The following is a 23286-nucleotide window of genomic DNA, read 5'->3' on the forward strand; positions in this document are numbered from 1 at the left end:
TGTACTTGCGAAACGCCGGCGCCCTGTGAAGCCCACGGAGGCATTCGAAGAGATTGGTTTTGGCATTGCAAACGAGTTTCCCGCAGCGACGCAGGAAGGTTGGTGATCGAGTCGCACTCAATATATTGCCTTGTGCATGGTTAACCGGAGGAGTGTTGCGATACCATACACCTTGGTATCGGAGCATCACGTCTACTGAACAAGTTTATTTTCCCACACACAAAAAAAAGGCTTCCACTAAAAGCTAAAACACTTAACTAAAAGAACTTACACGCATGACAAGAAATAAGAAATGGCGCGTGATGGAGGCAGTGACAGATCTCAAGATTTCAGGGAAAAGAAGGCGCTCGGCAGCGCTTAAGTAACGAGAAGGCTCACGTACCACGCCCTGAACAACAATATTATGCACACGAAGTCAGACAGAAAAGTAAAATTGATGCATGTAAAAAGTCGCAATCGTTTAAAAATGCTGAAAACAGTTTTATCACATCATGTGGTCACAAAATGTCGCAGTAACTAATGTATCCTTTACATTAACTGCCGGCGATAAGTCAGACATGAAACACAGCACGCACGTGCAGCTATTGAAATATATAATAAAAGGACGCACGGAAAGAAAGCTCAAGTCATCTTCAATGAGAGAATCACAGATATCACAGCTTGGCGGAACAGATGCCTTGCGTTGCCTCGTAATGAGGCTTCGGTAACGAATTCTGGCGCTGTACCCCTCACGGTCACGTGCTTAGCTGCATTCAGTCCTATGCATTGCGCGGCTATTGGAGTTCGCGCGTCCTACATTGGTCGAAGTTAGTTGCTGGGATGAACTGTTGCAGGGGACTGCGAGAAGTGCGCACAAATTACTTTTTGGCAAGAGCGCTTTGTAATTACACAAACAAGGGCGCAGAGCCACCAAATGGGATGGGCAAGAAGCTCTCAATATTGGTGTAACAAGTAACAGCTGTATTTGATCAGCGTCTAGCTTTCTCTCAAACAACGCGATTGTAAATGCCATGTTGAACCTGCCTGAACAGAATATTCACAGAGCACACCCAACTAGTTCGGAGAATGCCGAGATCAGGGAGGGAAAATGGAGGGCAGGAATTTTTCACGGGTGTTCACTTGCTAACGCGATCACTGAGGTTAAGTTGACTAGCAGAATCATTCAAGAGCGTCTTGAGCAGGGGCCTGGAACACTCGCCGCCCGTAGCAAACGACCGTGTTGCGCTGTCAGTCATGAAGCAGCCGTGAAGCAGGAACTGCATGCTCGTCGGCAAGCTTGAGTCCTTTGTGGTTACACCGGGCCTTAAAACATAGCGTAACACTTTACGCGCGATGGTTGAAGTGTTCGCGTCTAATTAGACGGCGCTGCCCGAGCTTTCACTCGGCCTCGTACGCCGATTTCCAGACGTCGGCGAGGCACACAGATGAGTGGAACCGATAGAAGAGCATGAGAGGCACCGTGGTATGCTCGATGAAGACCCAGGATCGTAGACCGAAATAACGCGTACCCGTGAACAGCTTGCCGACGGCCTTGCTCTCGAAGGTGTACACTATCCACATGGTGATGTTGACCACGATCAAGAAGGACACGATCTCCCGGCCGGGTTTCTTGTAGCGCAACGAGGGGCTGTTGCTGCATCGCCTCAATGCGTCGATGATGAGCGGGGTCTGCGTCACCACTTGCACCACTGAGAAGAGCTGCACAGACGAGAGAAAGGAAGCGTTACATGCTGACTTGCTTTGCATTACTGTTTATACGGCCACAGGCAAAATAGAGTTCTCGGAAATAGATTGCACCCTATATATGTCGATATTATCCCATAGGTCAACGTGCAGTGGCGCACGTCGCAAAAATAAAAGTTGCAGCTATTTTTTTCTGTTCTCGCAGTCGGCGCGTTTTCTTACAATATACCATCGCAGATTTTGAATTTAGTGACTTTCATATTTGACTGGTCACAAATAGCGTGCAGAGATAGATGAGGTCATGCTCTCTGGCACCATTGAACTAATAAATGCGAGATAACCATACGGGAGTTGTAGAATTCTCATAATCCAGGAGAGCTTGTAGAGTTAGTTGCATGTTATGATGAACCTTTACGTTTTTAGAGCCGCAAATGACAGAGAAGGACGCAGTAAAAAAAGACAGGACAAATGTATTCTGTTTCCTCCATGATTTCTTTATTTATGGCACTAATGAATAGAGTTGACCTCATGTTGAATTCGTTTACGCTTCTTGCACTGCTTTTAACTAAGCTAAACCAGTAAGCTAGACAGACAGCTTTTACGACCGGCATTCATGACATTGAAGACGATCTACTCGTGTAGCAGCTCATGGCTGAAAATAGTGACCTCGCGGTAAACCTCTGTAGATCTTTTTGAACTGCCACTCACCTGCAGCGTCATGCGCACGTAGCTGCCGCCTACTTCCAGCTCGGCGATGGCAACCAGAGTCGCGTGGGCAAAGAAGAACGGGATGGGGATGCACAACAGGAAGTCATCGAGCATCGTGATGGGGTGGCTGTTCACATCCAGGGTGGCCACGCGGCCGTAGGCCAGCAGGCAGGCAAAGAATGCCAGCCCTATGAGCACGCCCTCCTGACCAAGGTAGACGGCCACGCCGGTACTGCTGTACCTAGGCACAGACCAAGGGGGACATTTATATCCTTGGCGCGCTCGTTGAAAGAAGCAAGGGCCGGAATACTCACGCGCCGCAACTGTTGGTCACCAGTCGCCATCAAGAACAAGGTGAGCATGTCGTTACTGGGTTTACAGTGATCTAGCGTACAGTGACCTAGCGTAGAAGCAGTCGTAGAAAGTTGTCTGTCTGCAAAGCACTTTGCAACTTGTGCTCTTTATGTGTGCTGCTCTCCAAATTATTTCGATGAGATTTTAGGGGACCGAAAGTATCTCTTTAATGTGAAATAAAATGAATATGAAAAGTAAGCTTAGTCAACAGTGATTAGGAACACGAGTGGTTATCAGCTGATCTTCACGAAATTAAAGACGGCTTGTTAACGGCCGTGAATTAACGACACGACAAGCGTAATTGTTTCGGTATAACCAATCCTATAGCGACCTCCGATCCCACTTTTCTATATAACAAAAATAAAAAAAAAATTGCAGAATTGCAGGAAAATGTCCAGTGCAACATGGCAAAAATGTGATTCCAGAAGGGGCCATTCAAGCCCATAATACGACTGCGGTATATGCGGATAAATCAAAGAATGCCGTTGAACTGCTTTGGTTCGGACTTCGCTACAGTCACGCTACATCTTGTCACGTCTGCTTTCACAACACAGCATAGCGCCGCACCTGTTTTCGAGCAGCGCAACGTAGAAGATGATCATGACCACGACAGAGCCGAGGAGCACGACGAAGCCAGCGAACAGGCCGCGGTTGGCCGAGTGGCAGTCGGCATTGATGATAAGGTTGTTCTCGGCGGCCTCCTGGGTCACCGCACTGCAAGCCTCGGCGGTGGAATCGTGGCGACAGTACTTGTGCGCGGACGTGCCGACGTTCTGGAGCACGATGAACCAGACTCCGGCGAGCACCAGGTTGAACTCGATAGCGAACGGGTAGAGGTACGGCATGGGCTTGATATACGCCGGCGAGAACAGGTCGGCCACGGCACAGCTCCAGTTGCTCTCGAACTCGGGCCGCTCGGAGAAGTATAACTGGCGTTCTGCAAGTGTATACGTCAAGAACGCGGACGAAAAACTTTATTACTGCACGGCATTTCCTCTATATATAATATATATAGGGTGTTTCAGCGTACACTTTCAAAAAATTCTAAAGGTTGCCTGTTGCAGATAGCACAAGTCTAGTTTATGAGCTGGTCTACTCGAAGAGGCGGATATTACTTGTAAAAGAAACTGAAATGCATAATCGGCTAATTAACAAACATTTACTAATTAGGTTTTTAACTAATTACCGTATGACCCATATTGAAATTTACAAATTGTAGCCGTAGAGTTGGCAAGGTAGATCCACTTGGAATGAATTCTCAGGATGGCGCCATAGTTTTCGTAGCCAGAATGACAACGGCACCTGAAAAGCTGGTAGATGAGACCAAACCATCTCTATAGATGTGTATTCGGTCCACGTATGTCTCATGTAATAATAGCAGCGTCATCTGTTCCAGAGCTATTTTTGGGTGATTGGCCTTCACACCCAGAATTCTCAGGCGCACCTGAGGAGGAAGAGGAGGAGATAAAGAGAGAAGCCAGGGATGTTAACCAGAAATGCCCTCAGGTGCACCTGAGGCTGTTGGAGACACCACAAGGGTAACAGAGGTCTTGCTGCTGGTGTGTATCCTGAAGGAAAACAATCTGGGTTGGAAACTATAACTTCAGAAAACGTGGCACGAGGTCTCTGCGAGGTCCACAACGCGAAGTGATGATCGGGGACGCGAAAAAGATGACAGATATGCGCCCTGAGGCAATCCACAGCAACATAAGTTTGAATGGGATGATCTTCGCGAGGACGACTGTTGCAGGTGTTGATGCGCAGCGAGGAAGTCCTAAACACGTGCGCAATGTTTGACCCTCTAAGCTCTGCAACGAGTGAACATCTGACTTGCTCATGCTGGAAAACACTGGAAGGCTATAGCGTAGATATCCTAGAAATAGCGCTCTGTACAATTGAAGCATGGATCGTACAGATGTGCCCATGTTTTCCCACACATGAATCTTAGTACCTGGGCAATCGACGACAGTTTTTTCTTCAGGTACGTGCAACGAGGGCTCCCAGGTAAAGATTTCGGTCGATTATTACATGCAGGAATCGATGGGTCTCTCCATAGGTGATAGTGTGTCCAATAATAGAAACTGGGTATGACGTCATAGGTTTACGTGTGAATGCAATCAATGCACGTTTCTCGGTCGATACAGTCAAGCCTTGTGTTTGAAGGTATGCTGATGTCAAGGTCGCTACCCGCTGCAAACGCGCGCGCGCCTGAAGGCGAGTAACCGCAGAAGTCCAAAGGCAAATGTCATCTGCGTATATCGAGAGGCAGATTGTTTTAGGTAAAACTTAGTAATTCAATAAGTGTCACATTGAACAACGTGGGACTCAATATTCCTCCCTGAGGCACGCCGGAGTACGTGTAATCTTCAGCTGTGGTGCCATGTCCTGTTTGAATAAAAAATCGGGGTAGCTTGCACTAGTGGCGCAAGGCTAAACACACAGCGGAGCTGATCAGTTCCTATAGCTGGTCCTGGCTATACGAAGTGATGCTAAGTTATACCAAGTAATGCCAAGTGATGCTAAGTTATACGAAGTGTATAAGCATTTACTCGTGGTCTGTGGCATCGGGGAACGCCTCGCGAAGCACTTGCAGTCCGAGCACACGTAGGGGAAGTGGGGCGAAAGCTATGCACAGTGTACGGGCGGCGCGCAGCAGACGACACACCGGGATGACGTCACGGCGCATGAGCAGTAGCGCGTAGCTGGTGGGAGCTCGGCCGAGCCGCCGCCAGAGGCGCCTGCTGCAGTCACGGACACCGCGAGCGTTCGGCGCTAATGCGGAGAAACGGAGAAGCGCGGATGGCGTCGGCAGCACCTCTTCGCGTTGCCTCGTTGGTGCTGCTACAATTTGCTTCTCTTTCTCTCTCGCTCTCATTTTCTCTTTCTCTCTCCAGAGCATAGCGCGCGACGCGTGCACTCTCATGCTCTCATTTTCTCTTTCTCCCGAGCATAGCGCGCGACGCTCCGCGAGGTGGTTGCTAGGCAACGCAGTGGCAGGCGACACACTTACGGCTGGCTTAAACAGCTCCGCTGTTAAAAACGACCGGCGTGTTATGTGGTCAGATCACCAACAAACCACGCGTCCGCCGATTCCAACAGTCTCGAGGGAGTCAAATTCAAGCGGTCACAGTCCGCACAACATCTACGGCGGCTGAACTTGCTGCCCTGCGTGCTGCTGTAAAATACCTCCAAGAGACACTCAGAAGTGGGTCATATTTTGCGACTCTAAGGCAGCACTTCAGAGTCTGCATTTTGCCCTATATCACAGGACTCCTGGCCAGCTGACGTATGAGATAAGAGAAGACCACCATCAAGCTATCGCTAAAGGGCACGAAATTATATTTCAGTGGCTACCTGGACATACCAGCATTGCTGGTAATGACCTCGCCGACGAAGTCGCCCGGTCTGCTCATTTGGAAGCCCTACCAGTTACAATCCCCTTATCCAGAATAGACGCTGCAAGAAAGCTTCGTATCGTGGCTAAAGATATGACACAGAAATATTGGTCTTTTCCCAACCTCCTGAAGTGTCATCTTCATAGACTTGATCCCTCTCTAAAGCTACAAGTGCCATCAAAGGTTTCTCCCTCTGAGGCGACTATTGTGCTGCCTCTCGGTAGGGGTGGCATTTACAAAGGCCTACTCGTTCCGCATTTGAAGGGGGGATACGCCCATATGCGACTCTTGTTGAACTATAGGAACCAATGAACACATCTTATGTCTGTCCCCAGTACGACGTCGAGCGTGCAGCTCTCCGGACAGCATTGAAACCACTGGACTCTAGACCTTTTTCCGAAATGAAGATCCTTGGACCATGGCCGTACGCGTCGATAGCACAGAAAGCGACGATAGCGTTGTTACAGTACCTGAAGTCGACAGGTCTTAGCGACCGTGTGTAGACTTGGTGCGAACCTTCAAATGTACGCGCAAATGTACGCTATCTCCTCTCTGTTTTCATCCCTATACTCTCTTCCCCCAGTGCAGGGTAGCAAACCGGACGTGCGTCTGGTTAAACTCCCTGCCTCTCCTTTCTTATATATATATCTCAGGATGAAACCAGTTTCAAGATATTAATTCCAGAACTTTGCGGAGAAATGCACTGGCGTTCCAGTTACTTTCTAAATGCGCCGCTTTATACATTGAGGAACAAAAATAACTGGAACGCCAATGCATTTCTCCGCGAAGTTCGGGAATTAATATCTCGAAACTGGTGCCATCCTGAGAATTCGTTCCAAGTGGATCCGCCATGCGAACTCCACGGCTAGAATTTGTGAATTGCAATATGGGATATAAGGATAATTAGTTAAAAACTTAATTTGGAAATTTTTGTTAATTAGTCGATTATAAATTTCAGTTTTTTGTGCAAGAAATGTTCGCCTCTTCGAGTAGACCAGCTCATGAACTAGAGTTGTTCTATCTGCCACAGGCAACCTTTAAAAATTTTTGAAAGTGTTCACTGAAACACCCGGTATGAGGCATAAACCGCCGCCCTTGAGCGCTTTTTCATTCGTTGCACTTATATCAAGCTCTGCTTAATCGCGCTTCATAGTTATAAATGCCAACTAATCTAGTGTTTCCATTTGTTTGTGAAAAGAAGTTTCTAATCAACCTAGTTTTGGCATAGGGCTTGAAAAGTAAAGCGCTAAGGAATCAAACTGACGAGAGTGCAACGAGCAATGGAAATGATAGATGCAACGTTAGGAGTTGGGACGTATTAGAACAGAAAAATGTTGACAAACTGTCAAAAAAAAAAAACAACATGAGTTTGGACAGGGCATACTTTCTGTAGTCGTCGGACGCTGCAGTATTGCACGTCCCGAATGACACCTTAATGGAGAGCACAAATATAAAATACAAAGTAAAGAAAACCGCAGTTGGGGCAACGGAACTCGGGTAAAATCAACGGTTTAGAAGGCTAGCAATTATAACGTGACATGCACGTCTGACGAAACGTTCATGCAAGGCCCCACCGGCCACGACTCTTTCGCAACAGGAATATAAGTGAACGCACCTGCGAAGCTGGTGTTTATTTGCAGGGCGATCGGGCTGGAAGCTTTGCCCTTGAAAGCCTTGACGACATCTCCGTAGGCGTCGTTGACGACAGTTCGGAACCAAAAAGTCAGCGTGGTGGCAAAGCAGTGCATGATGCCAAATTTGGCCAGTGTGACCCATCGGTTGATTACAATCTGAAATGGCAAAAAAGAAAAAAGTTTGTGATGAATATTGAGGCGGGCATGTCACATTAGCATAACGCCGGCGACATGAACAACACACATGTGAAATGCTTTCAGAAAGCAGCAGAGAAGCCGTGTTTCAATGTAGTTAATGGTAAACCCGATAGCGACAAATGCGCAGTTACCCCTGCTATGAGATCGAGAGGGAAGAGAGGCAGAGATGGTCTTGGATAATAAAAAGTGAGAACTATCCTGGGGATAGGCTGATCATCTCGTCGTTGACTCAGCATTGCGGGAACAGAACAGGTGGACACGGCAACATGCACGCATATTTGAGAATTATTAGAACTCGTTTGAGCTAGCCCTTACACATTCTCTGCTGAGGATTAACGTGCTAGTACGTCATTAGCCATGCTATTGTTGTATCGAGGCCGGCTACATTTGTTGCTAACGTTTATTTACAATTTCCTTCAAATAAATATTAACATAAAAAATTAAGACGACTCGGAACACTCCCCGAACATTCAACATAACTCCGGCAAACCTAAAAATTACTTTTGCTGCATTTCATTTCAATTCCGTGATTATATGTACAAAAAAAGAAATATCTTTGTCATTAAAAAAGAGGTCATTTCTATTGATCCCACAAAGCCCAACGTATCATGTTTGATGCGGCTGAATTTGATGCTTTCAGTTGTGGAAACTTCAGCAAATCGACTGCTAATTCATCAATTACCATACTGATGTATTCTTGCTGAATTATTTCATAGTTTTCTTCGTAACAGTATACACTCCATGGCCAGAAATAAATGTGAACAAGTTGTTTTAATTTTCTTTGAAGTGGAATCGTCTTCAGGCTAGGAATGGTTAAAGTTTGAATGCTGCTTGTTTGCCAAACCTCCATGGTTCTTGCAAGCAAGGGCAACTGCGCACCCGTGATCTATTCGGGTGAGCTGTGAACAGATGGATTCTCAGTGGCTCTAGAACAAATTTTGAACTACTTTTACGGGTTTAGATACATTACAGCAAGATGGTATACTGACGTTCGAGTACTTGAAGAGGAAGTACAGCTGGTAGAAGGAGAAGAGCGGCCTCAGTGAGTGAACCAGAAGCAGGGCGATGTCGGTGCACACTTCGCCGGCGTGCATCCATGCAATGATCTCTTGGCCCAGAAGCAGACCCTCGTGAATGAGGTGGCCGCAACAGAACACTGCAACAAGCAACATACCGAAAAAAAGTTCTGGGTGTTTACGGGCCAAAACCACGATATGATTATGGGGCGCGCTGTAGTGGAGGACTCCGGATTAATTTTCACTGCCTGGGGTTTGTTTAACGTGCACACAGTGCACGGTACACAGGCGTTTTTGCATTTCGTCCCCATGGGAATGCGGCAGCCGCGGCAGGGATTTCATCCCGCGCCCTCGGACTTAGCAGCGCAAAGACAAAGCCACACCGAAAGCAGCGAAGAATTAAAAACTTGCTAAGCAAAGTGAGCAGACGTGCCTGTCATGCCGGCCTTGAGGTAGAAGCTTCCGCTGTGTCTTCCCGTGAGGTACGTGTACCCGTGCGGCTGGCCCATGTGGCAGCCCTTCCAGTCCATCGCGTCTCCAGTGGCCACGGACTCGACGTCGTCGGTGCTGCTGCCGGTGCAGCTGCTGCTGCCTCGGCCGCAGGGCACGGTCGGCCGGCGAGAGCGGCGCGCATCGTGCCACGTGAGGTCCCCGTGCAGGAACACCAGCCAAGTCAGGCCGACCACGCATACCACGCACGCGAACGCCTGCGCAGCGTCGTGAACAACACTTATAAACCTAACAGCTATAGGGGCCTGCTGCATAACTCGCACCGCAGCTTTGCAAATTATTGCAAAGGCGCCTCCATCTGGCAAGCAATTTTAGTAGTCTTCTCGCTTGTAAGCGTTGCCATGGGCTGTCGGTAAACGTTCTGTGGCGTCACAGCAGAGAGTAGTCAGTATTCGTGCATTCCAGTGAGTCTACTAAAATCCCTACTATACAAGCTGGAATGAATCTAATCAAATACCTCTTTATTCAGCGTATGGTATGTTGGAAGCGCACACAGAAAGCCAAATTACAATGGATTGATGGGGTACGCTTCTGCTGTCCGTAAGTGTTTTAGAGATGTAAAAAAAATCCATTTCTTGTTTAGATAAATAATTCACCAGAGTAGGTAAGCAAAACCAAATCATCAGTCTTTTATAGTTGGTACAGGTTCAGTCAACATTCCATGGCTTGGAATGGTGAGCATATGAAGGCAGTAGGTTCATTTCTAATCGAGCTAATTAAGCTAAAGGGTCATCGTTTTTCGAAGGAGTAACTTGTAAAGTTTGCATAAGGTGAAATGATGGAGCGACTGCATATTAAAAATTTTCACCAAAGCTGCTGTCAGGCTGAGATTAGGCGAATGACTGGTTAAGCGAGTGATTCGTTTTTGCAAAACGTGCAATTTGTTTACTTTCTCAGTGTCGGTGTCGGTCCAAACGAGAGCGCCATAGTTTAATGCGGATGCGAACGGCGCATTATACACTAAGAGGCTAGCAGATGCTGGAAAAGACTAGGTATTACAACGAATGGAACGAATACCGCGAGACAGCCGTACAGCTGAAATGGCTGTAGAACTTAACAGACAGCTGAAAGCAAGCGAAATCAACGAGACAGTGGCAAACCAGCAGCGAGACTTATTGCATTAAGCATTTCGTCACTGCAGGCTTTACAAAGAAAGCATCGCGGCCCCCTGTAGCGTGTTGTTACGGGCCTGCACTTCTCGGCATTGTGTTATCGAAAAGGTGTTGCGACGGGTTTTCCAGACAGCGCCTCAAACGTAAGTTGGGGACAAAATGGGCAGGAGTATAGGCATTAACTGTTCTCCCCGGCACACCGCTATCCCCGTTGATTATAGGCTCGCAAAGATCAGGTACGTCTGCTGTGTAGAGGCAAAAAGGAAGTGAAAACAAACCACTGGAATAACCCTCAGATAAACCTCGACAGATAAACAACGTCTCAACCGATAAATGTTTCGCGGCGGATAGAGCCGTGAACCGAGAAGTAGCTGAAATTTAATCGCCCTGGGCTAGACTATAGCACATAGCGATTACACTTTTGTGCCTCCTCTGAGCGCATGGGCGTTATCACCGTTTTATCACCTGCTACTCTGATACTGCACCAGTTGTCTGCAATGAAATGGTCCCGTGATCCCCAAGAAAAAGAAAAAAAAAGTAATAGAAAAAAATTGGCTGTGGTTTAGCTCTGGTTAAACCTAGTCGAGTAGCGATAGCTACAGACCCCCGGCTGCGCTTAGGCTTCGCTTGTAGTTAGACATGTTAGTAAACTTAGTGGTTTCCCACTAGACTAAGAAAGGAGAGACGTTGTGGTCAACCAACGGGTAAAACTGTTTTCACACCAATGAATACGCTTCTATGATCCGTAAAGTAATGGGCTTTTGTGGTGACATCGTCAATGGCGTAGTTAGACTAATCGAAGTTCCGCTGAAGAACCAGGTCCAAACTACTTCCCCACTGCGTAGTGGTACTGGGCTGCAACTGATTCACCTTAAGTTGATATCGTTCTTCCAGGCCTTGAATGAACGAAGGGTCTCGTATCGGGTCCTTGTTGTTGAGTTGTGACGTCACACAGAGGGCGCGGTGAGCGCCCAACGGCTTACCAACGGCAGAAGCGGTGGCCGCGTGGCGACCGCGACGAGCCGAGTTGCTGGAGAATCGAGCCTCGAGGGCCGTAGTGTGACGTCACAGTGCGGCCACGGCTCAAAGTGCGGCGACGGCGAAGAGACGAAAACCTGGCGTAATGTAGCTATCGCTACAAAAACGAAACGAGAGGCAGAGAGAAATAGGTATGCCTTCGTCAAAATGCACTGACATCAAGAGCTCGGCCTATACATTAGGATCGACATCAGAGGCCGGCCTATGCTCGCAGTCTTGTGACCTTTGCGGCGTGGCCTTCGGTGGGAAAGCGTTACGTGTCAGACACTTAAAGGCCGGCTGCAACGAAATTTCATTCTTGCTAAATGGGTTATAAAGGAGTTGTATACAGTATACTAGGGAAGCAATCTTGGCAACGCTGCAGTGCTGGTAATCGTCTAACTTTTTTGTTAGAAGCTTTTAAATAACACCTAAGCAGGCGACGCATGTACCTGGCGGGGAGCGCATATGACGAAAGTACCGGCACGTCGCCTCCAAGATTCTTAGGCGCGCGCCGTGGGCAGCCGATAATCTCGGAGGTGATGTCGACCGAGGAGCCGCGCGTTCTAGGTCACGCGTCACTTCCGACAAGCAGTAATGACGGCGTTTTCATTTCAGTTTCGGTATCAAAAGAATTGGGCGGAACCCGTCTCACGATGACTCAACGGTAATGCGTTTAGCATTAGATCAATATAGCGACGCAGCGTACGGCCACCGTTGAAACGCGCTATGTATGAGGCGTGTAGTGCAGCGGGACTTCTCTTTCGCACTTCCCTAAGAACACTCGGCGCCGTCTAGCGCTGCCACAACGAGGACTGGGCTGGCATCCAAAATGCATGGCGCATTGGTGCGTGCAAATGCTGAGAAACGAGTCATGCGACAACACACACGCTAGACACGCAGCGACATCTAGTGGCGCTGCCGAGGAGTCCGCGCGTGGCCTCAGAGACCAGAAGCACCGGGCCCTGAGAACGCTGAGAATTGTTCCCTCGCTTACCGCACACACTCTGTGGCGCACACACTGTGGCAGAGCGGCACGTACCCAGTGCATTCATGGCACAGCTCGCTAAAGCGTTGGCGTGAAAGGCGTTTTTTTGAAAAGCGGCACCTACCCAGTGCATTTGTGGCACAGCCTGCTAATGCTTCGGGTCGTTGTCCTTGAGGAACCTCTGTTACGTGGGCTCGAATCCACTCAGCATCGGAGAAAGTTAAGGGACCTTTTCGTCATTGTAGAGCTGCACATTCCCATTGTCGCATACTTCGTTGCCCAAGTTCCCGTCGAAGACGTTCATTGAAGAGCGACACACACTATACTGGCAGGTACCCAGTGACCCAAGTTGGCATCAAAGGATTTCTTCGAACCGCGGTGCCTAAGCGGTCCCGCATCTACAGCGACCCATGTCGGCGTGAAAGAGCTGCGTTGATGAGAGGCACGTACGTACACACTGTCTCATAGTATGAGACCCAAGTTGATCCAATGGCTGGTTTCGAATCCTGTTATCTCATCTCAGCAGCCCGATACGCTAACCGCCTTACAACATACTACCGAGTGACCCGGGTAGGCAGGAAAACGGCTATATAATATAGACCAACAGTGCAGAAGACGAGACCAAGATTTGAATAACGTGCGATGTGCATGCTTTCTATATTAGCACTGTGCAGTCCTGCCTTTTGTTCTCTTCGTGCCGCCTTTTACGCTGTTCCTTCCTGTCGTGTTGAACCATGGATCAGAAAAGCTATCAATGCTGAGCGGAGTGCTATTTCCCCTGAGAGCAACTCGGGGACATTTCATCTTCGGAATCGTCTGCGAACGGGTACCAGTATCGGTCAACGATGATGGCGCTCAATGTGCGACAAATTGTGTGTTGCGTGCGCTGGGCCCTTCGCCTTCTTGTAACTGTAACGAATTTACAAAGTTACTGAATATATATTTATAGGGATTACCTAATTTGAGAGCACAGTCCCACAGTAGCCTTGATAATGAACCAACTTTTCAAATCGGCATACGCCACAACGTCTTTTGTTCGCACTATTTCATTGTCTGCATTGCGGTCATATCGGAGCAGATCTCGTATTACCGTATTTATTCGCGTAAGGTCCGCACTAACTTTATTTCGGATTTATTTTACAGGGTGCGGACCTTACACGAGGCAGGCATACGGTTGCTCACTGAAGCCTCGAACTGTGCTATGTTACGCAGAACTGCTATGCAGAACACAGACACTGGTGGTCGACTTTGAATACATTTACAGCCACCGAAAGAATTTTCGGGCAGTCAGTGCCGCGAACATGTCAAAATAATCGGGCAGTTCGAAAAATGAACACAAATTTTGATGGCGAAATTGATTCCATCGTTTCTTAGAGCGTCAAAAAAAAAAAAAAAAAACCTGAAAATTGGTTAGAGTATTGCTCGGTGTGGTGCTCCAGTAAAATAAAATTTACTTGACGTTTCGTGATGGCCGATGCCGCGGGGGTGCGTTTCGCGTTCACCCATCCGGGCAACGTCGGTTAACGTCGCATTAATCACCCGCGCGAAGGAAAGAGACGAGCATTCTTGGACTTACGTCATCAAGCTCGATCGTGTGTCGACCTATCGTGACCGACGTCTGGACCACGGTCATGACACCTCCGAGGACCACGATCAGAGTGGCGTAGATGTAGCTCAGCAGGGACGCCAGGTTGCTCCTGCGGGTCACAAACACGGCGTCGCGATTGCCACGCATCTCGTAGACGGAAGAGCCCCTGACCCACCACGGTGCCTCGACACAAACAGTGCATGCGACCGGGGTGGGGGCAGCGCGGCCGTCGGCGTTCGACTCGGAGCGGCGCACTCCACTGGCCGATGTGATTGCGGCAGATAGCTCAGTGGAACAATGCCGGGCACCGATAGTGGCAGCAGACATTTTCTATTCTTTTATTAAAACGAAGCTTTCTATGTCTCACTGAATCGCCGGTGAGCGCCGAAAACGCACTGCAGGAAAGCCAACTTACGCAATGGAACTATCTGCGCGTCTGCGCGCACAATCGTAGAACACTACAGTTTACATTCGCAGTTGTACCAATAAGAACAGTGGGAACTACAACGCCACGCTACCCAGACCAACTGCATATATTTAATTGTATTGCGTGCATAACGCAATGCATTCCCGGCCTGTCACCATGGGTAGGCCGCGGGTGCAGCTGCACTGGCATAAGAGGCTGTCGTACGCGAACGTAAGCGCGAGCGCGATCGTGCCCGTAAGGCCGATCCCGTGTATCGGCAACGACATGCAGTCCGTGAAAGTGTGTGCGTGTAATCAACGGCTACATGACCTACACTAAAGGCTATGCAATTTAACGAAATGTGTATTCATTCAACTTCAACGTACAAAAAATACAATCCTAAACAAGCAATCAAATCACATGTGCATCGCATCGGGTCGCTCAGCATTTCTTGGGTTCGTTGCGTGGTCGTTGGCTTTGGACTTTGACTGATTCTGTTTGCATGGGCGAAAGCTTCGCGTTCAACCATCTTTCTTGAAGAAAGGGGCTTTGATTTTATTGTGGCTTCGCCATGTACATTTATGAACGTATACACGGTATTACAAATCACAGCGCGCAACCGGACTATAGGACTAGCCTCGGTCCCACACCCGGTCATGGCACACCTATATACAGTTTGTTTTGAGTGGTCAAACTGATGTAGTACATCTGCCGCCGCACACTTCGTGACTACATCAATTTCGCTGAAATGCTTAAGCTGAAATGAAAAGCTATTTTAAGAGGTGCAGAAAAAAAAGCGCCTTCTGGCAACCCTATTAGTGGTAGCGGGCTTTAGAGAGTTAAAGACAGGTACGAAGGTAAAAACAGGAAATAAGGAGTATCGGGCTGAGTTGGTACAATTTCAAGGGTGGAACAGCGCGAATACACAAATGAAAAAGGAGGACACCCACAACGAGAAAGCTAATAGCAGCAAGTTAATTATGTCATCTTGTTCGTTACGGTTCAGTTGGCGAGGGCTATAGCAAGAAAATAGATCAGATATAAGGTAATAAATAGTAAGATAATATTGCCAGGAAGCGTTCGTACAACTACGATATACTACTTAACAATCTGATTAACAAAACCTACGAACTAATTTTGTTGCAGAGTACACATTAGACTGCGGAAATGGAACCGATCAGGCAGCACTCAAGGCGTGTCCATTAGTTGAGAATTCACAAAGTACAGAGACCCAAAATATGCGTCTCTAAAATTGTGCCAGGAAATGTGTTCGTGCATCCCGTAGCTTTGCGGGGCAATGCGCAACGGGAGCTTTTTAAGGACAGTAATACGCAGAATTCCAATTTACTTCGTTGCACATCTCGAAACTGGTACTAACTCAGTTTAAGAGAGAGAGAGAAATAAAGGGAAAGACAAGGAGGTTAACCAGATGCGAATACCCGGTTTGCTACCGTGCACTGGGGGAGGGGCAAAAGGGCAGCATAAAAGGTGAAGTAAAAACATTTTAGTGGCTAGCTTAAGACAGGGAGAAGAAAAATCATGCTCAAATGTTGCGACCGTTCGCGCAAGCCGGCTGTTTTATAAAGCACGCCATATTCTGTGTTGAGCAGCTCTTGTAATGCCGATTTTCTATATACAAAGGAGCTGGTCGCTTGCGGAGCATTCCTCTATGCTCGACGCATGGCAGAAGTGCGCTCAGTGTATTGAGTACGTGCCTAGCAATTTATCCGACATAATGTGCTGAAACTAAAGAAATTTGAGCTAGTTGGTATGAATTCATCGTGAATTCATACCAACTAGCTGTCATGTAATGTGCTGACTGTCTAAAAGCACACGAATAACGTCCATATTCCTCACCCGCCAGGGGAACTTATTTGGACTGTAATCGTTTGTGATTTTTTCTTGATAACGCCCTGTTTTGTTACGTCGAGGCTGTCGTTTAAGTCCCCGTCGGTGCTCCCACCTGTACCAACGATGGCGAGCAGCAATTTCCCCAGCAAGTTCTCGAAAAATCGTATGTCTCCACACTGCCTAAACGATAGACGTATTAATTCGTATTCACTGCGCGGAACTTGTTCACTTTCACCAAGAGCTTTCCAGTACTGACCAGAGCATTTCCTCGTTCTGCCTTCGGCTGAGATCCACGGAGAATGAGCGGCTCTCTACCCTACGGCGCCGCTCCTGCCGCCGGCGCGCGTGGACCATCGTGCAGGGCTCCGACGAAGAGCGCTCGAGACGCGTTATTGTCACAGTTGTCTTTTCTCCGCCACCACCACCGCCACCACCACCACCACCTTGAAGGCTAGAGGAACGCACCTTCTGCAGCTGCTTTCGGTACGCCTGTGAGGATGTTAGGAAAGAAGCGACTGTGAACAAACTGGACCGTAAGCAGCGCCAAAACTATGACGTTGAAGATAAACTACTTAGAATAGTGTTTTTGAAACTGTGGGTAGCAACGCCCAGAGGATTTGTAATGTACTCGGCGATGGATCAAGAACTTCTGATCATGAGCCAATGTTTGATTGCAAACGACAAATTTGAGACAAACACTTTTTACGCGTGAGCATATATGCCCCCACTTCTAAGATTCGCGATGCGGTTGTATGAAGCTCGGCGATAAAAGTTAGCACAGGGCCAAGAATGAAGGCAGCGGCGCCGCTGGCGCCGCTGTCCCGGCGCATGATGGATGATCTAGATAAAAATAGGCGAGCGGCGCTGCGGATGACGTCATCGGTGCCGCTGGGTGGTGCACAGTCGCACAGGTAGCGCGGCGCGGAGCGCATAGCATCAGCGCACGATATAATTCAGTGCTCGGAGAGGCACGTAATCAGTTCTATATCGGCGCATGGAAAGAACAGTCGGGGCTTCAGCGCTGTGTAGTATGGACGGAGCGGGTCCTTCTCGTGAACTTGCAGCTGTACGGCGAGCTAGAAGAACCGAGATGCAACGGAAGCGCCGTCGAGAACAACGCGAGTTTACCGATCCCGAAGTCGTCGCCAAACGCCAAGCCCGGGCCGAACGTGCTCGGCAAAAATAACAAAAATAATCAGTGAATGAAGCTATACGGCGCATTGCGCGACTTCCGGATCCAGAAAGCAGCATTCGCAACTTGATTCACTGATGAACAATCGTGCAGTGAGAGCAATGAATGCACAGAGCTGCTGGGCTGACTTGCGCAGTCCCATTATAATGCGCCAAAGTGTAGCTACTGGTTTTCTCACATCCAATGTAGCACAGAAGTCTCTCCATAACTGACGGAACATCTTATTGAGGTAGCGTCTAATGTGTCTAAGCTCGTCGCGAATGTCTTTCGTATACTTAGTGCGCAGCGCCTTGCGTTCTGCGCGCCTTTGAAGATCGGGAGAAAGGTGCGCTCGCCGAGGCATTGTGGCAAGCTAATCAGTGGAGCGGTAATAAAAACACTCCTGGCGCGCGTGAATGTCGCTGTCTCGAAAAGTGTAGAATCTTGCCCAGACGAAAGCAGTATGGGCGTGGTTAGCATAGATGACGAAAGCGTGGTGACCCAAAACGAAAATAAGGACAGAGGATGCAAGACACACAAGCGATACCTTTCAACAAATGTTTATTTGAAAGCGGACAGGGAACATGTGTGCATGATTTCACAGGAAGCTTGCGTGCTAATCTCCCACATCCAGGACCTTACAATCTACCTAAAATCGGCCCAGAGGAATTTCACTTCTTTTTTCGATAACACGAAATAATGTGAGCTTACACATTGTGCCCAGTCTGTAAATAATTTTGGTCTCCGTAATCTCTTATTTTAGCCTGTCTTTGTTCTTAGAAATTACATAAGAATCTTGAAACTCTCGATCCTCACGCGCTGCTATGAGTCTCACAAGAAGACCGTCCCTCGATTTGCTCACATTACAGTTGTGCGCCTCTGAAGCAATCACTTAAGCATCGATCGAACTGCCCGATGTATAGTATTTCCCGCAGCTCAAATGAATCCGATATATGAGTCCACACAATCCATATAACTGTATTTACGCTTCTTAAAACAATCCTTTACATCTTAGGCATGCTTTTCTTGCACATGCTGACAAGCTTGTTAGGAGCAGAAAATAACTAGCAATACCTGGGCGCGACCTGCTATCTATGTAAGATTATGAGAAATCTTGTGAATGTATGGAGCTACGGCTCCTTAATGTGTCGCGTTGGCGCGCGTATAGGTGCTGGCGGTTAGTTTTTGAAGCAATTAAATTTTAGCGCCGGCGACCCTCTGATGTCATGCCGTGAGGATTATTGTCTTTGCGTATCGCCCATGATAGGTTAGGCTAGCGTAAAAGGCGTTAGGTGTCGCGGCGGTACTCTCGCGGTAGTTGCAAAGGGCGTCGAGCGTCGCCGGCGGCATTTCAACCAATCGTGTTCAACCACGGTTGCTAAGGAGCTGTGCCTTTTAGATTTTTAATATGTGCACCCCAGGCAAAGCTCATTTTCGCAGAGGAGAGCTGCACTTAATTAAGCATTTAAAATTATTTCGAACCTAACAAAAATGATGCGGGCATGCGCATTACTGCATATCTACAGCACTGCTAATACGATACTGCAGTTGCTTATTGAGCGATCTGAACAGACATGCGTCGAAATTCAGCGGCAAGCGCGAGACACTAAGACAGTGGGATAATGAGCCCGAAAGATTTGGACGAATATGAATACAGTATGAAATGCGGCACAATCTAGCCAAGAAAAAAAGAAAGAAAGAAAAAGGGAAAAATAAGAGTAATTGTGCCGCGATAGAGAGAGAGGCTGACAAAATATGGAGGGGGTTGTCCGGCCTTGGTGCGCGAAATTGGCATATCACATTGTTGCATAAGTTCGGAACATGTGTTCATTGCCGATAAGGACGAAGCGCGATAAGTGCCATACGCGATGATTTCAAGCGCTACAGCACTCGACAACTGTTTCTAATCTTTGTTTGTCAAGAACTGAATCGCACGTCATTGCGAAAGATAACGGGGATCGCGAGAATAAGTTGTGGACTCGCTGTTTCCACCACTCGTCTCTGGAACCTTGCAGTCGCTTCGACACCGATAAGAAGACTTTGAGCAGACCACGAAAAATTGCAAGATAACGTCTGGGCAGAAATGTCGCATTTACGCAAATGTTGGCGTTCTCCTACCACGCTGTATTACGTGTCTAATTACAAAAGCCGGATAACACTGCAGATAACATGCAATACATCGGACGTAGTGCGGCTTAAATACAGCTGGCCGGGAGCAGATCAATTACGGCGAACTGCAACAAAATTTTGGGCCACGTAAAAAGCCTAGTTTAAGATAGGGCAGTTTTATATAGTAGCCTCCATGCAAAATTTTACATTTGAAATACAAATGAATGTGCCATGAAAAACTCGCCAATGCAGGCGTTCTTGATACCTAAAGTTAAAAAAAAAAAATCGCTAGCTAGAATTGACGCGGAACGTTGAGAATTAACCTGCGCGGCGCGCTGAAAATCTCGGAAGCAATGTCTTCGGATTGGAGCCATATGCGGCAACCACTAAGTGTTCGCCTCATCTGCTTAGGTGCTATTTAAGGGTCGTTAAGAAGAAAATTCGAAAAGTGCCAGTCCTTCCGCTTCGACAAGATTGCTTCAGTATAGTGATCTACCCATTCATTACTAATTTAGTCAAAGGGAAATTTGGGCCGGTATAACGTAAAACTATTCCAATATGCTTTTATTCCAGATCGGCCATTAGGCCTCCGTGATAGGTCAGAACGGCTCAAGTCCAGCCTATCTGGGCGGGCGCCACGCCTAAATGGGCAGAGCCCAAGCCATTTTTACCGATCACGGAGGGCTAATGGCCGACCTATATTTTAACATATTAGAATAGTTTTACGTTATACCGGCCCTAGTTGCAGTTGGCATTAAACGGTGAGACTACATAAAAGCTAAGAATACCGCTAGAGAGCGACACTGAATTAACCGGGAACTTATTCTTTGAAATACCTACTTTCCCTCACTTGACGGAAAAAATGTTCACCATTACTGAAGAAAATGTGGGCTACTCTTTCCTTTCTTGAAGTGACCGCCTGTATTTTCTCGCGATTTGACGTGCATATTTCAGCTCACGAGGCTTAATGAATTTGACACTGGTTGGAGTACGGTCTCGTTGGTAAGACATAAACCTAAGATTATTTTAAGCGCACCGACGACGAGAAGCGAGTGGACACTTAGTGCGCTTGAAACAAGCTTAATGAATTGTTTGTTGTACCTTTGTCGTATTATGCAAATACCTGTAACGTCTTTACGCTTAGGTGCACTTTGAAACCCGCTCCCTGTAATAGCTTGTGCAGTATTTGTGAAATACATTTCACGCCGGAACCTCGGCGCCGGTACGTAAATGCGAATTCACAGATTTCAAGGTGTATAGGAAGATGGGCAATTTACTAACGCGTTTTAACTTTGTGTCTTAGAAACCATAACAATGCCAGGGTTTCTAACGTAACACTCACACGGACTTGCTCACTCATAGGAAAATGCGAAAAAAAAACCCCGCTATATTCCTAATCAGCTATCGATTGTGTTTTATCCGTGACAAGCTATCACTGTGCTTTCAATAACACTACTCTAGGGAATCCCATAACAGCTACAAATAGCATGCTCGAGACAATATGGGATGCTAAGCGCTTTTGCATTCTTTTCAGGCCGCTATTCTGTCCTTCGTAATTTTGATTAATTTTTTTTCGAGTTGTGCGTATGGCATGATAGGCGCATTGCTCGTTAAAACGCCGCATCGTTAACCGCATGCAACGGCACGGCACTTTCCTGCTCGTATATATTTTTCAGTTACGACTTCAGTTAATCTTGACTATTATCACAGCTGCGAACAAGCATGGTTTCACGCGGTGCCATGTTCGTGCCGAGCACCGTCTTCCACGTAAGAGAACAAACTCGCTACAAAAGTGACTGCTGCGCAGGCAGCAGCGTCAGAGCGCTTCCAAACGGAAATGCATTCGTCCAAAGGCAGCTTACGAGTAACACACATGCGGTCCGAGTGAAATGGGCCATGCAGTGGCGAGTGCATATACCGACCGTAATTTCTGGCGTCCCGACGAAGGAGTCCAGCTGAAAGCTTTCCGCCGGCCTGTCCAGCTCGTATTTTCGGCGTTGCACAGTCTGTCCGGCGGCGACACCGAGCTCTCGTACAGCGCTTGCGGCGTAAGTCCCGGAGTTTGACATAGTCCGCAGTCACGTTCTCCCCCCCAAAAATAAAGGCGTCTAGATGGCACGGGCCTTACAACTGTGATTCCCCGCTAATATGGCTGCAGACGCCACGAACACGGCTAGCTGTCGGCACCGTGCTATCCTTCTGCGCAAACACGTTTGAATAGCGTGCGCACGAAAGACAACACGACAGGGAAAGACTTATGATGCGTTCGACACAAAGAAAGATAGAGAGAGAGGGTGCCTGATTGAAATCGGGGAGTGATAAGCGGATAGCGTCGACATCTATTTGCATGGCGCCTCTTTGCGCAATACTTATTGTAAGGTCCGGGTTTGCTTGTGTCCTGTTTGTGCGTGCGATTAATTTGTAATCAACACCATAACTAATCCTGTTTGAAACCAGCTAAAAACGGCACGCCAAGAAAGAAAGGACATGCACGCATACTTATTGCCCTGCTTGTTAATTATTTACCACCTCTTGCGCAGGTCACAAAAAATGAATTCAATTCAACTTGACCAGCTGTACCATGTCTGTAAGTGTGAATTTGCTTTCTTCCTTTTTTTTTTTTTTGAGCCCGGCCCTTTCGCGAAATTGTTTGATACCGTAGTGATGACCTCGTCCAACACCTTTTCTTTCCTTTTGCTAATTGTTATGATGATGCGTTTTGAGAATTCAGCAAGTTACTCGATGGTGTTGTGTATTGGACTGATTTTGGCGGTACATCCTCTTGTGAGTCTACGTTGCACGTTGACTTCCAACTTTCTCGAACATTAACTCGGAAACGATACCATAGAATGTTTATACAGGATAGAGTCATACTTTGTAACTGTGTGTGAGTGTTTTTTTAATTCTTTTAGTTTTCTTTTAAATTATTTTAAACACTAATTTGATCTAGACCATTAGTTCGTGATAAACGACGAAGAGTGCCAGTGAAGTGGGTTTATAATATCAGTAAATTACATAAACATCCATGATACAGCATCACCTTGCCAACTCATCCGCACGATGTTACATATCCATCTCTCTATCTGGGAGAAAAAAAATTAAATTTTTTTTACCGTAACAAACTGAATATGGACGGTCAAATTGTTCACGCTCCTGGAGATGCTATATACTCGTATATTAACAGTACCTAACCGTGGTGTTTCACCGAAAAAAAAAATTCTGTGGAAATTTAGGGTAAACGCGAGAGAAATGCGTTAGCATTACGTCGCATCTCTTTGAGGTCCCGGATCCATCATATAAACCACGTTCACCACATTGCAAAGTGCCGTTCGGGAGCTCACTCGTCACACGTCCTGCATCTTCGAGGAGCAAAATGCAACACATACACACATACAAGCTCTTCTTCTAAGTTCTCCCATATCCCCTCTCCATCTCTACCACGTGACCGGCTTCCCACACTTCACACACATACTTTCTTCCAATTTGACACTCCTAATGCAATTCGGATTGAAATTCGGACAGAACCCGTCTGACAATGAACGCTGA

General features: G+C 47.4%; 1 protein-coding gene across 2 annotated transcripts; it reads right to left on the bottom strand.

Moving 5' to 3' along the window:
• Positions 1-433: 433 nt before the first annotated feature.
• LOC119450038 (proton channel OtopLc) lies at positions 434-21987 on the bottom strand. 2 transcript variants are annotated; one of them, XM_049665600.1, is made up of 9 exons: positions 21663-21987; positions 16717-16949; positions 14192-14312; positions 9422-9695; positions 8962-9128; positions 7756-7930; positions 3313-3682; positions 2392-2626; positions 434-1698 (listed from the first exon to the last, which is right to left on the bottom strand). In XM_049665600.1, the coding sequence occupies exons 1-9, from the start codon at positions 21807-21809 to the stop codon at positions 1378-1380; spliced, it is 2043 nt and encodes a 680-aa protein (XP_049521557.1). In that variant the 5' UTR covers positions 21810-21987; the 3' UTR covers positions 434-1377. The 2 variants fall into 2 exon arrangements, with proteins under 2 accessions (XP_049521557.1, XP_037569317.1); XM_037713389.2 differs by having other exon boundaries at positions 2392-2632.
• Positions 21988-23286: the final 1299 nt, after the last annotated feature.

This window comes from Dermacentor silvarum, chromosome 4 (assembly GCF_013339745.2).
Source record: "Dermacentor silvarum isolate Dsil-2018 chromosome 4, BIME_Dsil_1.4, whole genome shotgun sequence".
Taxonomy (NCBI): domain Eukaryota; kingdom Metazoa; phylum Arthropoda; class Arachnida; order Ixodida; family Ixodidae; genus Dermacentor; species Dermacentor silvarum.